Source organism: Marmota flaviventris, chromosome 1 (assembly GCF_047511675.1).
Source record: "Marmota flaviventris isolate mMarFla1 chromosome 1, mMarFla1.hap1, whole genome shotgun sequence".
Taxonomy (NCBI): Eukaryota; Metazoa; Chordata; class Mammalia; order Rodentia; family Sciuridae; genus Marmota; species Marmota flaviventris.
Genome location: NC_092498.1, coordinates 161,603,063 through 161,617,427, shown reverse-complemented (window position 1 = coordinate 161,617,427; position 14,365 = coordinate 161,603,063). Strand labels below are relative to the sequence as shown.

General features: G+C 48.8%; 1 protein-coding gene across 3 annotated transcripts in view; it reads left to right on the top strand.

The window, feature by feature from the left end:
• Positions 1-14,365, top strand: part of Atxn7 (ataxin 7) — a 149,013-nt gene that overhangs the window by 110,151 nt on the left and 24,497 nt on the right. For all 3 annotated transcript variants that reach the window (XM_071618508.1, XM_027954523.2, XM_071618523.1), the window contains 6 exons: positions 3,509-3,761; positions 5,537-5,796; positions 6,286-6,368; positions 11,086-11,339; positions 12,701-12,899; positions 13,146-13,267. In XM_071618508.1, coding sequence (XP_071474609.1) covers positions 3,509-3,761; positions 5,537-5,796; positions 6,286-6,368; positions 11,086-11,339; positions 12,701-12,899; positions 13,146-13,267 — 1,171 coding nt within the window. The remainder of the gene's footprint in view (positions 1-3,508; positions 3,762-5,536; positions 5,797-6,285; positions 6,369-11,085; positions 11,340-12,700; positions 12,900-13,145; positions 13,268-14,365) is intronic.

Sequence of the window (14,365 nt, the reverse complement as noted above, 5' to 3'; positions counted from 1 at the left end):
GTCTTATTGGGAAAAATGGGGTTATGGCACAACACTCAAAAACTTCATCAGTGACACATGCAGGAAAAAAAAAGAGGAACATAATGAAAATGGTAGCACAGTCTTACATATAGTAAATAGTCCAAAATACATGAATACTCGGATAAATGTGGCAGTGGATCTTGAAGAGCCTTGGCATTTGCCTGTGGAGTGGCCTGGGCAGGGTTGCCACTCCTGGTGGTAGAGGGAGGTTGTGTGAGACTGGACGGAGAGTTGGGACAGCAGCTGTTCATTGTGAACTGAGATCCATGGTGGGTGTTTGCCGTATGTGCACTGTGTGTCCTGTGTGGCTCCATCAGGCAGGTGTCGTTTCTGCATTGCCCAGTGTTTCTTGCAGACAAAAACAAATGCAAGATTTTGTGGTGGTCAGATTGTTCCTTAATATGTCAATGGCTTTGCCTTCTCAAAACAAGCATGATAGGCGAAGCTGTTTCAGAATTTTATTTAAATATATTTATATATTTTAAATATTTATTTTATAGTTGGACACAATACCTTTATTTCACTCATTTATTTTTTTTATGTGGTGCTGAGGATTGAACCCAGGGTCCCACGCGTGCAAGACGAGCACTCTACCACTGAGCCACAACCCCAGCCCCTCAAGAATATATTAGTACTGCGCTTAAGAGGCTGAGGCAGGAGGATTGAAAATTCAAAGCCAGCCTCTTAGCAACTTAGTGAGGCCCTCAGCAACTCAGTGAGAGACCCTGTTTCTAAATACAATATAAGATAGGGCTGAGATTGTGGCTCAGTGGTTAAGCGTGCCTGAGTTCAATCCCCAGTGCCTCCCCGCCAAAAATATTAATATACCTAACCTTCTGAGCATCTTAATTAGCCACACAGCACAGGGTTCCTTCCTGTCATGATCAGGCTCATGGGGAGCTGTGGCTTTCTGGAACTGCCCAATGTCATCCTGACTGTATTGTATATCATGAGCCTAAGAAAAGGTGACAGTTCACAATTACAAGTTTTCCTGAATGTATATCACTTTTGCACAACCATAGAGTTGAAATATTATAAAATCAAACCATCACAAATTAAGGACTGTGTGCCCACTTGCCCTTAGGCACCTGAGATCTCTGATACCCACAGAATAAAACTTCTAAGCCCAGCATTCTAGCTTACAGGGGGTGGGAGGTATCCCCCTCTTTATGCCACAGACAGTATTGTCCAAGGGAACAGTACTCAGGTTGCTTTTTGTGGCTTACCATGGGTAAATATTTAAATTTTAATATTTATTTTAGTGTTTATCAGAAAAACATAGCAAGCTTGTTAAGCCTGTCGTTTCTTGGAGATCTTGCTTTGAGGAACAGCTCTCAGCTGAAGGTGGTGGTGCTCTGCTTTACTCTGGAGCCCATCTGGAATGATAGGAGTTGGGTTCAAGTGGTCTGGGGCAGAGGGGCACTAACTGGTGACCAGATGGTGGGGCCAGGACTGTGAACCATTCTGAAGTCCTGTATGTAGAGCTGTCTGGTCCAAGACACCAAGAATGCCTCTATTAGAGACAGAATTAGACCACAGAAGAGGGAAGTATAGCATTGAAAATAAATCTGTTGAGTAAAACAAATAGTATTTTATATGCCTTTGTTGAGGGTAGGAGAACGGTTTGCAGGGGATGGTAGTGTGGAAAGCACTCATTAAGGACACATGGTGGCAGCCCTCTATGTAGTGCCATGTGCTAGGGGTTCCACCAGCCGTGGTCAATGGTTCTCAAGACATCAGCCTCATCCAGGTGAGTCTTCCAACCTTGGCTGCACAGTAGAGTCACCAGGGGAAGCTTGTCCAGGTCCAGATGCCCAGGCCACATCCCAAACCAATTAAGTCACAATCCTCAAGGGAGGGTTGCAGGTGAGCTCCTGGGGTCATTCCAGGGTGAGAACCACTGTCAGGGCCATTTGGAAATCACTTCTTTGCACAAGGAAAGCTGTACCAGTCTTACAGCTCAGTCTGTCCTGGGCAGGGGCAGGTGGCAAAGCTATAAGCACGTGTTTACAATCGAGGCAGACAAATGCTGAAGCGTGGAAGTAGATTCCGTGCATTTTGGAATCACAGAAAAAAGAAAGACTAGATTTAAAACAGACAAAGAGAAACACACCTCAGATGCCAAATTTGGAAAAGTAATTCCCCACAATCGCTTTAGTTTTTCCTTCCTTATACTCCTTCACCTGGTCGGCACAGCAAGAGGCCTTTATGCATCACTATCAACTTACCCTTTGTAACTAGAGGATAGCCTTTCCGTGGTGGAGTGGGCTAATTTGAATTTGTCTGTAGATAGTATCTGTCTGTTCTGGTGAGGAGCAGGCACTAGAAACCTCATAAAGCATTGTTAAACTGTCCTAATAAGAGTAAGACTCACTGAGAGGTTCTGGGCTACTAAAAGATGGGCTTTGGAAACAAGCCATTTAAATGCTGCTTGGAGTCATTGATTCTAACGTGCTCCATGTTTCAGGTACTCATAGAACAGAACTCCCTTTGCCATAAGTCAGTGTTGGGTCACAGACATTTGAAAGCTGGAGTTAAGCAAGTGTGTGATTTTAATTTACGAGTTTAATCTAAGGCTTCCACCAAGCAGCCGTTGCAGGGGTCTCAAGTAGATGAATTTACCAAATAATTAATACGTTTTCAATAGTAATATTTTTCAACATCTCTTGATTTATATTAAATTGCCATACTCAGAAAAAAATTGATTCTCCCGTGGGTACATTTATTCTCAGTTAAACTTTTGTAGTCTGTTCTCAACCATGAATTACTTCCTGGTTTAAAAAAACATGCCTAGCTATTTATGGTATTTTGTCTTGCGCCTTTGGCACCCTGGTGGTGTGAGCCGGGGCTGTGCCATCTGTAGTCAAGTGAGATTATTTAAAGGGGGTGGGGGGGGGCAGTGAAATGATTCACTGGAAAATTTTAGCACAGATTCTTAAGGAACGATAAGATAACCCTAGAAACATCTTTATTTCGTGCTTATTTGGTGTCATATGCTGGTGGGTAGTGACGGGGAGAAAAAAGGTACAACTTGTTTCTGAAGATCCTGCTATTTTGAAAATCAGAGAGGGGCTGAGCTAGAAAGGAGGAGAGGATGTCCACGCAGTGTCACTTCCAGAGCTCTGCAGATGAGGGAAGAGTCTTCCTCTTCCTGAATCCAGGTTAGAGGTTCATTTCCAGCAGAGAAAACCCAAAAGGCAGTATGCTGGTGTTCAGAATGGGTGTTTAATTCCTGATGGGTATCTGTGATAAACCTCGTTATGTCGAGGTGCTTTGGAAACAGGAGGGCTGGTTCCTAGAACGCTCAGTAAGTGTGGGGCCTAGATAAGCCCTTTCTGAAAGTGACTGCGTTTAGTGTGTTTTGACTCCATGATAACATGTTTTAACCTAAACATGTTGATTTCAGGGAACTCTTCCCGTTCCATGTGAGATTTGCCTGAAACATCGTATCTTTTTTTTTTTTCTTTCTTCCTGTTTTCCTTTCCAGAAAGAAGACATAGCTCATCTAGCAAGCCTTCTATGGCCGTTCCTCCCACTTCAGTATTTTCCTTCTTCCCTTCTCTGTCCAAAAGCAAAGGAGGCAGTGCAAGTGGAAGCAGCCGTTCTTCCAGCGGAGGGGTTCTTAGCGCGTCCTCCTCAAGTTCCAAGTCGTTGAAATCGCCCAAAGAGAAACTGCAACCCAGGGGGAACACCAGGCCAATACATCCCCTCCAGCAAAGTAGAGTCCCCCACAGTAGAATGTGAGTATGGCCCTGAGGGTTTCCAGCGCCGGTCCTGCTACAGTGTGCCTGTGTACAGTGGTGGGAGAGTCCGGGAGCCATGGGAACAGACCCACGCAGGGGGCTTTCAAGTGTGTGTGGCTGGCTCTTTTGTTCCCCACTGAGCCTCAGGAGACTTTCAGAGCAGTGGTAGCAGTGATAATAATGGTGCTTGTTGATCCCAACGTCTTAGTGGGATAGTTCCCACTAGTATACCCCGGTTCCACATAAACAGGAAGAGGCGCAACTTGAGGCCTTCTCTGAGAAGACTTGAGGTCAGATAGGCCTCACATCCCACTTCTGCTGCTTCCTTGAGGGCTGTGTGCAAGGCACTGTTTCAGCATCTAAGAGTAACAGCCTCCAGGAAGGGGAGTTCTAGTTGGTATCTGTCTCTGGCCCCCAGGAGGCACAGCTATCAGTAATAGTAGAAATAAAAGGTGAAGAGATTCCCAGATGCTACTCTAGGATTTTCTGGGGCCTGCAAAACCAACCAGGAAGCAGTGCTTCCTCCCGGCAGCTTTGGGTTCACATCACAGTCGTGATGCAGGGAGACTGAGAGAAGTTCACACTCTCCTGGCAAGGCTCTGGCATGCTTCCAGGGTGGATCTGGAAGTTGGCAGGCCTCTTGAGGTCACGTGAAGGAGTGGCCGTGCACACCCATAGAAACACATCTTGCTTCGTCATGGCACCCCTCAGCCTAGTAGTGGGTAGCTTTTCCCTGGCATGGCTCCCTTTGCAGTTTATGCCACCCAGCTCAGCCCCAAGGTCTGATAACCTGCAGTTAATCTCAGAGCAGGACCTAACATCTGCTACTGCTCAAGGACCTTGCCTGCCAGGAGAGGCCACAACATCTTGCAGAGTCTCTGCTACTCGGGCTGTTCCAGGTATAGCTGTTTGGGGCTATTTGTCCTGGTTACTATGCCCCCAGTACCTGCTCATCTGTCAGAAGCGCAGGATGATAAGCTCGACTTTCGCTCCTGGAGCTGTCTGAAAGCCAGAGAGGATGCCAGTGCAGCGCCCACGTCACTCACCAGCCTGACAGCCATGGAGCACTGACTCCACTAAACAGTTTGCAGAACCATCACTCCAGCTCCTCATGTGGAGCTAGGGCTTCAGAGGGGACCAGCCCACTATTAGGATCCTATCAACATCACCTGTTTTATGAAGGGAAAATGACAGTGTCTGAGATCCCAAGAGCAGTCAGGGCTTTAGCTGTGCGACAGGTCCTCAGGGCTCACCAACTCCATCCCAGGGACTTATGCTCTAAAGCCCCTGCCATAGAAGCCTCTTATCAGGAAGTGGAGAACTGGCACATCATCTGCTAATTAAACATTGGTCATCATCTTTGACAAGAGCAGGGAACCTTGTCTTGGTGCTGTGTTGTTAGGCATGTATATTTGACATTTATTTGAGTCCTCATAAATCTTTAGTGACATAAGGGTTCTGCAGAGTCTTCCGTCCTTTTAGACCTTTGCCTGGTCTGCCTCTTGCAGAACTTGCATCCGGTGGGTATTCGATCCAAGTCTCCTATAGGTCCATGTGTAAAATTGTTCTGAAATGATAATGGGCCTTTTGCCTCTTCAAAGGGTTTATGGACTGGATGAGTGTGAACATTTACAGGGTTTTCTGGAGAATTCTTACAAAATTCAAAAGGTGCCTTCTGGGGGCCAGTCCGTGTGGTGCTGCTGACCCTGGCTCTGCCTCATCCCTTGGGGCTGCCCTCACTCAGGCGTTGGTGCTCTCTCCTGCTCTTGCAGCATGACGCCGTCTGTGAAAGTGGAGAAGATTCATCCGAAGATGGATGGCACACTACTGAAACCTGCGGCGGGGCCACCCTGTCCTGCTACTGTGAGTTCCTCAGTCAAGCCTGGCCTTAACTGCCCCTCAATACCAAAGCCAACCTTGCCTTCACCTGGACAGATTCTGAATGGCAAAGGGCTTCCTGCACCACCCGCTCTGGAAAAGAAACCCGAAGACGGTTCCAATAACAGGAAGTTTTTAAATAAGAGATTATCAGGTAACCCACCAGCTCTTTCTTAATAGTGTTTCTGTACTTCAAGTGGGCTTTCCCAGGGACCAAGGGGACTGCTGTGTGTACTGCTGACCCACTGAGCCCTAGGAGAGGCTCCCTAGGTAGTGTTTGTCCTCTTAGCTCTTGCTTTTTTTTTTTGGTACTGGGGATTGAACCCAGGGGTGCTTAATCACTGAGCCACGTCCCCAGTCCTTTTTATTTTTTATTTTGAGACAAGGTCTTGCTAAGTTGTTTAGGGCCTGGCTAAGTTTCTGAGGCTGGCCTTGAACTTACATCCTCCTACCTCAGTGTGCTGAGTCTTTGGGATTACAGGTGTGAGCCACCATGCTTGGCTCACTCTTGCTTTAAAAGAGTGCCACTTGCAAATATGCACGTGAGATTTGTCTGTCTTGAGATGTCTCCTATTTTCTAATTTACAAAATAAATGAAGGAGTGTTTGGCAAGCCCATTTTAATGTCTCTGTGCTTTTGACAGAAAGAGAGTTTGATCCTGACATCCACTGTGGGGTCATTGATCTCGACACCAAGAAGCCCTGCACCAGGTCTTTGACGTGCAAGGTAGGTCTTCCTGCAGGCAGAGCTGACACCTGTGGCGATCGTGGGGCTCTGAGAAGGGACCACACCGTCCCATGGTCTAACTGATGCTCTGGAGACTGTCCTCAGTTGTGTCAGTGAGGACGTAACTTGGTCCAGAGAAAGGAGCTCGAGTTGGCAAAGGGTGAAGCGTGTGATGGGAATCATGCTCTCAAGAGAGGTTTTATTTTCAATGAGTTCTGTGTCCTACAAAACAGTATCCTTCCTGATCAGTCTGCTGTTTCTCAGGACTCGGTATTGCTACATAGAAATGTAATACTCTTTGGTTTGGTTTAAACTGCACAGACTTTACAAGTCCAGAAGCTTCCTTTGCAAATATATGAATTTCCTTAAAATGTGTATGCCACAATTCTTAAACTTCAAAAAACTATTTTTTAAAAATCTATGACTTTAAAATTGCCTTACTTTCTAGTTTTTCAAAAATACAACGTAAAATATAATCTAACTAGGAAATTTAATGATCTTCCTCTCCATTCTGAAGTCTTCCTGTTTTTCCTTTAAAATGGCCAGTAGGCTAATAACGAAGGGGCCTATTCGCTGTGAGTAAAAGGTTGGGCTGGCTTCCATGGGCTCCACTGCCTGAGTGGGTATCTCTGTTGGACGGTATTTCTTTGGAGAGTGTCCCCAATTGTCTCCACAGGGGTTTAAGGAGTATTAGTTTCTAATTTAATTTTATTGTGTATGTTTTGTCTTAAAACAGTGGTTCTGAACCATTTGGAGGAATGGATGCCCCTAATATCTAATTTAAAAAATAAAAATAAAAAAGCATAGACTCTCTGCTCAGGGATTGGAGAAGTACACATCTACATTCTGATTTTTGCCTTCTGTCCTGGGTTGATGGACACCCCTACCCTGAGTCCTCAAGTTTGTCCTCCCTCAAGGACAAACTCCTCCCTCAAGACAAATAACTTTTGCCCTTCCTGGGATACTAATTGAACACATACTGTAGTGTGTTGAATATGGCCACGTGACCTGTGTAGAATTGTGTCAGGGTTTCAGCTACATCTAAGGGGACTTGTGGAATAACACCCCGGCCCTCTTGCACACCGTGATTCCAGCTGGCCCGCTCTTTCTCCCTCCTCCTGTCTGCCTGGCTTTCAGGAGCAGGCTTGCTCTCTTTATCCAGGATGTTCTACTCGGTTTCTTGGTTTTTTGGTTTTTGCCATGCTGGGGATGGAACCCAGGGCCTTGTGCATGCTGGTAGGCAAGCACTCTACCACTGAACCCATCTCCAGCCCCAGGGTGTTCTTTTTAAAGTTAACTGTGAAACTTCATGGTGCACCAAAGTGTTTTCTTTCTTTCTGTTTTAAATTTTGTTCTACTGTGGTGAGAACTACACCACTTGGCGTCACCCTCTTTTAGTAACCTTTTTAAGTGTACAGCACATCATTGTGGACTGTACGCACACTGTTGTACCACAGGTCCCTGGCACTCATTCATCTTGTTTAATTGGAGCTTTTTGATTGTTGATTGGTAATTCCTCATTTCCCTGTCCCTCTGGCCTCTAGAAGGACTGTTTTTTGATTCTGTGCGTTTGGCTGGTTCTCATAAGTGGGGTCGTGAAGTGTTTGTGTTCTGTGACTGGCTTATTTCTCTTAGCATAATGTCCTTTGGACCCACTCATGTTATTGCAATGGCAGGAGCTCCTTTTCGAGGGCTGAATAATATTCCATCCCTTGTATTTTCCACATTTCTCTTTATTGTCTGTCAGTGGGCCTTTACCTTGTTCAGAACAAGGTGTTATAGGTAGTGCTCTGGTGAACACGTGGCTGGGCTGGTATGTTTTTAAGGCCCAGAAGTGGGATCGGCAAGAGGTGTTCCCACTCTCCCTGCGCCTCCTGCTTTTGTATGGACCTGCATGTTCCTGCCATCTTTCTTTCAGATGGCTCATGCTGTTCTTCTGCTCTTGTAAGTGTGTCATTGATGCGTGTGGCCTGGTTCTACGCCTGCCCTTGCATCAGTCTCCCTCTTCAGCCCTGACTTGTCGTGAGTTCAGCATGAAGCTGGCAGAAAATGCAGCCTCCGGCCAGCCTGCTTTCCCAGAGTGCCTTTCTTTCTTCATTGTCCTCTGGTCAGCTCTCTTCCTTCCCTTGCTTCACTCTGGCCTGAACCAGTTAGGCCGTGTAGGACTAATGCCTGCATGGCCCTCCCCTAAATGTCCTAAGTTGCCACCGAGTCTCTCGCACCCTGGGCTTGGGCCAGTTCTCACCTGAGTCTCTCCCACCCTGGGGTGGGCTTGCTGCTGCTCGCCCCCTTCACTCGTCCCCTGCAGTCTGCTTCCTGCCCGCCTCCCTCCCCCCTCCTCATCTGTATGACAGGCTGCATCATGACCACTGTGCCTCTGTCTCTGTCCAGCGTCACTGAAAAACTTGGTATCACACACCCTGCAAGCACAGGTCTTGTTCTAGGTCCCAGGGGTGTAGGGTCCAACAGAATCAGGGTGTGCCCGCTGTCCTTGTCTAACGCCAGAGATGAAGATTGGTGATTTGAGAGGAGTAGAAAACCCACTGATGGTTCATGAAAACGGAAGGGCCTGCAGTCAGAAGATGTGGCTGAGGAAGGCTCCTAGCCACAGGACCCTGCGTTAAAGTCATTCTGTCCTGCCTGGGCTGGGAGGTGTGGGAGAGGCACAGTGGAGGGACGCGCAGGCTTGGACTCTGTGCAGCCCGAGAAACGGGCCGGGAGCTAAACTGGAGGGGAGGAAGAGGCAGGTGACTCCACAGAGCAGAAAGCAGGGCTTTAGCGTGTGCCCAGTCTTCCCTGGTGCTGTCAGCCCCTTGCAGAGTTCTGGATGTCGGGGTGCAGCAGCGTCCTCGGGTCTGTATTTGGAGTGTCCTTCAGAGCCCAGTGGACATCCTGTCTGCTCATCAGCCTGAGCGGGGACAATACCGTCTCCCTGCTTTCTTCACTCAGCTTTCCTTGGCCAAGCAGCACAGCACACTTAGGAGGAGTGTGTATATGTGTGTCTGGAAAGATAGGCAGCTGGGCCAGGGACAGCATGTCATTCATCCCTTCAGTATGTAGTAGAGGGTTTTTTGGGGGGTCTTTTTTTTTTTTTTTTTACTGGGCATTGAATCCAGGGTGCCTTACCACAGAGCCAAATCCGTAAGTTGTTTAGGACCTCACTAAGTTGTTAGGGGTGGCTTTGAACTTGTGATCCTCCAGCCTCAGCCTCCCGGGCTGCTGGGATTAGGGGCACGGGCCACTGTGCTCAACAAGGATCTTTGTTTTTATGTACTTTTTGACTGGAGCATTTATTAAACATCAGGTGCAGTTCTAGGTGCTGATGTAGCACTGAACACAAACAAAGTTCCTTTTCCTCATTCAGGTTACTTTCATGTGGGTATGTTACATACTAAAGGACCTTAAAGTTTTCAAAAGAAGCTTAGCACATTTGTCTGTGCCTGGTTGGGTTTTGGGTGGACATACTTCACAGTGGCCAGTATGACAGTAGGTTGGGTTATCATGTTTCAGATGAATGTTTGAGGTAAATCCCCCAAGTTCATAACAACATGTCTATAAGCCCACAGAGCAGTGCGGTGTAGAGCACGTACGGTAGGGAAGCATGGGAAGTGTGCCTTGCCATATTTCAAACATGAGAGGAGGAAATGTGGATGAAGTCACATATGTTCATGGATCACGTGACTAGGGCCTGTCGTCAATGGAAGCTGACCCACTCCTGGGGTTCATCGTCTCCTGCGTTTTTACAGACTGAGACCCCAGCAGTTCATGAATTATGACCTATGAAGTCGTTCCACAGTGATCAGACTTAACTAAGAGTTGCCAACTGTGGTGACCTTGCACTTTGTACATACTAGTTTGTCTTCTGCTGGGAATAGGACTAGACTCCGTTACCTTGGTTTTTATAGAATGTTGGTTATCATCAAAATGCATTTGGCGCACAGACGCTTTCTTACAGGTGTTTCAATCAGAGGTTGACGTTGGTTGCCTTCTGAAAGCCAGCAACTGTCCCTTGGCCTTCCTCCCCTCCGGGTGCCCCTTTCTCAGTTCTGAACCTTGACTCTTGTCTGCAGACTCGGGAGTGGAACTGGCTGCTGGGTGTCTCTTCCTGTTGCAGCTCTTTCTTGGCCTTGTGTTCACCCTCTCAGGTCTTCCATAGCTATGGTGGTCCCTTGTCTCCAGAATGTGTCAGCCCACTCTGTCTTCGCAGGGCATTTTCACTGGAAGACAGAGAAGCAGTTGTTTCATTTTTACTCTCTGCAATTACTACAAGAACACTTGTTAATGTGTGTTTATGGAATCATTGTTTCTTTCCTTTGTTAGCATTTGGAGTTTTAAATGGTTGAAAGAGGGACTCTTTAATGGAGTTGATAAGAGCCTCAATAAACAACTGCTCTCATGGTAACAAAACATGAGCACCTGTCACCTGTTTCTACTATTGGCCACTAGTTACATAGCCAGGTGACCCAACTAACATGACTCCTTCATTCTGATAGAAATAACATTCCCAGATTCTCCTCCAGTTAGTCTAGACTGGGTGCTTTTAGTCCAGCGGAGAAAAGATTATGCTTTTGGAATTATTTTTTATCTCATCAAATGCTGAGCTGTCTTTAACTGTGCTGATGGTATAGATTGCTTTTTAAAGAGAGTGGCGTTTGAGGGTATGTGACAGATCAAAGTCATGTAGAGATTCCTCAGTTCTGTGTTTTTTGTTCTTCAGACACATTCCTTAACCCAGCGGAGGGCTGTTCAGGGTAGAAGAAAACGATTTGATGTGTTATTAGCCGAGCACAAAAACAAAACCAGGGAAAAGGAATCGATGCGCCATCCGGACTCTCAGCCACCACCGCAGCCTCTCAGGGACCCGCATCCCGCCCCTCCTAGGTCGTCGCAGGAGCCGCACCAAAACTCTCCTTCTGAATCAAAGCCTTCCGTAGCTAGCAAACCTAAACCTCACACCCCCAGTCTTCCAAGGTAAGCCAAGCCCTCCAACCTGGGCCCCGCCTTCAGGACAGGCTTGTGGGCACTGGGCAAGGCTACAGTCGGGAATCTAGGGGACACACCAGCAGGCTCGCCATAGGGAGGCGCTTTATAGTTGATGCTTACTGTGAGAAGAAGCTTGTCCAGGCCCTCAGTAAGTTTCAGCCAGGGCTTCCCTGGTCGCAGATACAAGCAGCACCACAGAGCTCGAATTATCTGCTCTGTACGTCTTCAAAATCGGGTGTCTCTTAACCCCATTGAGCAGGGCTGACATTGGCCCTTGCCTGCCACAGGTTACTGGTTGGCATATTTCACATGGCCTTGACAGTGGCTTCCTGTTTATTTTTCCCTTCTTGCCGGAGTACACTGTGGGAGTTCTTGCTGGGGACAGGCATTAGGCCCGAGTCTTCACAACATCCACTCACCAACACGACGTTTCATGCAATCCTTTGGGACATTGTCCTGAGTGGAGATGAGACATTTCAGCAGCATAATAAGCAGTGGGCCAAGGTGCTTGAGAATCTGTCACACGCACACCTGAGGTGGTGTTGGTGGAGGGTGTGCGTGCTTGCATATGTAACCAAGTTGAAGTTGAAGGACCCTTGGGCCCAGGTTCCAGGCGGAAGGGAGAGGCGTGCAGGAGGGGGTTGGTGCCAGTGGTTGGGCTGAGGGCAACAGGGCTTCCGCTTAGGGAGGTGCCAGCTCTGGGGTGCTGCAGCTTGCGTTCTGCCCTGCAGTTGTCGCATAATGATGGAGTCCCTCCCTCTCCAGGACCTGTGTGCTGGGCCCCTCCAGCCTCAGCCCTGGGGTAACACCCTGGAGGAGCCGTCGGGGTGCTCCTGGCGTGTGCCAGGGTCCCGCCCCAGACTCCCTAGAAACTCCTTCCCTTGGCCATCTTCAGTGGAAGGCTTTTCATTAGGAAGAAAAGCACACTAATTCCAGAACCACTGGGCCACTGTTGCTGTGGGCAGAGAGGCCGCACCAGGCTCCAGAGTACCCACATAGAGTGGGAAAGCCCCTGTACTGGTGTCACTTCCCGTCACTTCCCATTCCTCCCAGGTTAGCGTAGAGCCCTGGCCAGCGCTTTATAATTTATTGCCTTAGTAACCCAAATCCATTTGAAATTGAAGAGGAACGGGAGTAATTAATTCTCTTAAACTCCACACACGGTCCTCCTCTGGGGAGGACAGAGGGGACTGAGTTCCCAGGTGGTGGCAGGCGAGGGGAGAGGTGTTCCGCTCCCTGGCTGCCTTGCCAGCAAGCCTCCCCAGGAGTGGGGAGCCCAGCCCCCAGGCGGTCTGGGCACGCTGTCTCCCGGGTGTGTGACCTGACCCGCTGCACTTCCTGCTCCCCAGGCCTCCAGGCTGCCCTGCTCAGCAAGGTGGGAGCGCCCCCGTTGACCCTCCTCCAGTCCATGAGTCTCCACACCCTCCCCTGCCTGCCACTGAGCCAGCCTCTCGGTTATCCAGTGAGGAGGGTGAAGGCGATGACAAAGAAGAGTCTGTTGAAAAACTGGACTGTCATTATTCAGGTCGTCATCCTCAGCCAGCGTCTGTAAGTTCCGCGTCCACCCCACTTTGACCCTCCTCCGCAGCAGGGACAGGGCACTGTGTGGCGTGCCCGAGGTGTGGGACGTGGTCCAGGTGTGAGCAGCTGGGCCAGGTGCCCCACGGGAGCCAGCACTGTCGGGAGCATCTTCTGCGCTCCCTCCCTAGCAGGACACTTGGGCAGGCACTGTCATGGCCTCTGGTGTCGGGGGCAGCTGTGCCTGAGGGGCAAGCCCGCTGTGTTCTCTTTCAGTTTTGCACATTCGGGAGCCGGCAGATCGGGAGAGGGTATTACGTGTTCGACTCCAGGTGGAACCGGCTCCGCTGCGCCCTCAACTTCATGGTGGAGAAGCATCTGAACTCGCAGCTGTGGAGGTGAGTAGGCAGGGGCAGCTCACCTGCATATCTCCCACTTCCCAGACGGCCCCTGCGGCTGGTAGTCTAAATGAAACTGTGCCTGGCCACCCTGAGGAGGCACCTGGTCACCCAGCCACTCACTCGTTCAGTGACCACATTGTCCTGGTTGCCCGGTTCAAGGTGGGAGGATGGACACCCTTGCCGAGCTCATGGTTGGTCTGGAGTCAGGGGAGGCCAACACCAGTCAGCAGATGAGTGGGCAGCTGGTCCTCGGGGGGGCTGGACAAGGTGAGAGTCAGCCGAGAGCTTGCTGCATGCCCTCAATCTGTTGGGTATATTTATTTTCCACTGTTCTTTGGCAAGTGACTGCAATGGACCCCTAATGTTTTTAGCAAATAACACTGAAATACAAGGTCACACAGAAGATTGGTGATAGGGTGAGGATTTGGACCTAGAGGCACTTGGTTTCCAAATAAAAATGGGGGAAAACAACCTGGGGGATTCAGGGAAAGTGTCTCTGAAAAGGTGACCTTGACCTGATTGAATGGATCAGAGGGCAGCCACAGGGGGATGGGATTCTAGGGATTCTAGGATTCAGGAGGCAGGAGCCAGGAGTGTGAAGACTGAGCGACAGTAGGCATGAGTGTCATGCGAGACCAGGCCTGAGAGACCAGCGGGGGGCCAGTAGACGGTGGGGCTGACTGTGCAGTGGGAAACTCCAAAGGCCTCAGGTAGAAGAGCTGTGTGTTGTGATTTGCACTTGAAGACTTTGTGTTGTGTTATTTGCACGTGTTTCCCAAACGGGAATTTAAGTGAATGAATGGTTCATCCAGCCTTTCCTGAAGTAAAATTGTTCTCATTCCTGCAGGACTTCTCAGAGCCTTTAATGAGCACTGGGCTTTGAAACTCAAAGCAGGAGCGGTCATGAGCCACATGGAGTCTCCTGAACTCTCTGGACTTGGGAACTAGCATTTGGTGGAGTCTACTTTGATGAATATATAAAGCTTTGCTAAAGGGGTTGTTCAGAGTCCCAGATCTGTCATTTGGGCGTCATCAGCTAGTGCTTTGCTGAGTGGGCTCTGCCAGTGCGTCCATTTCCCTCCTGTCGGGTTTCCT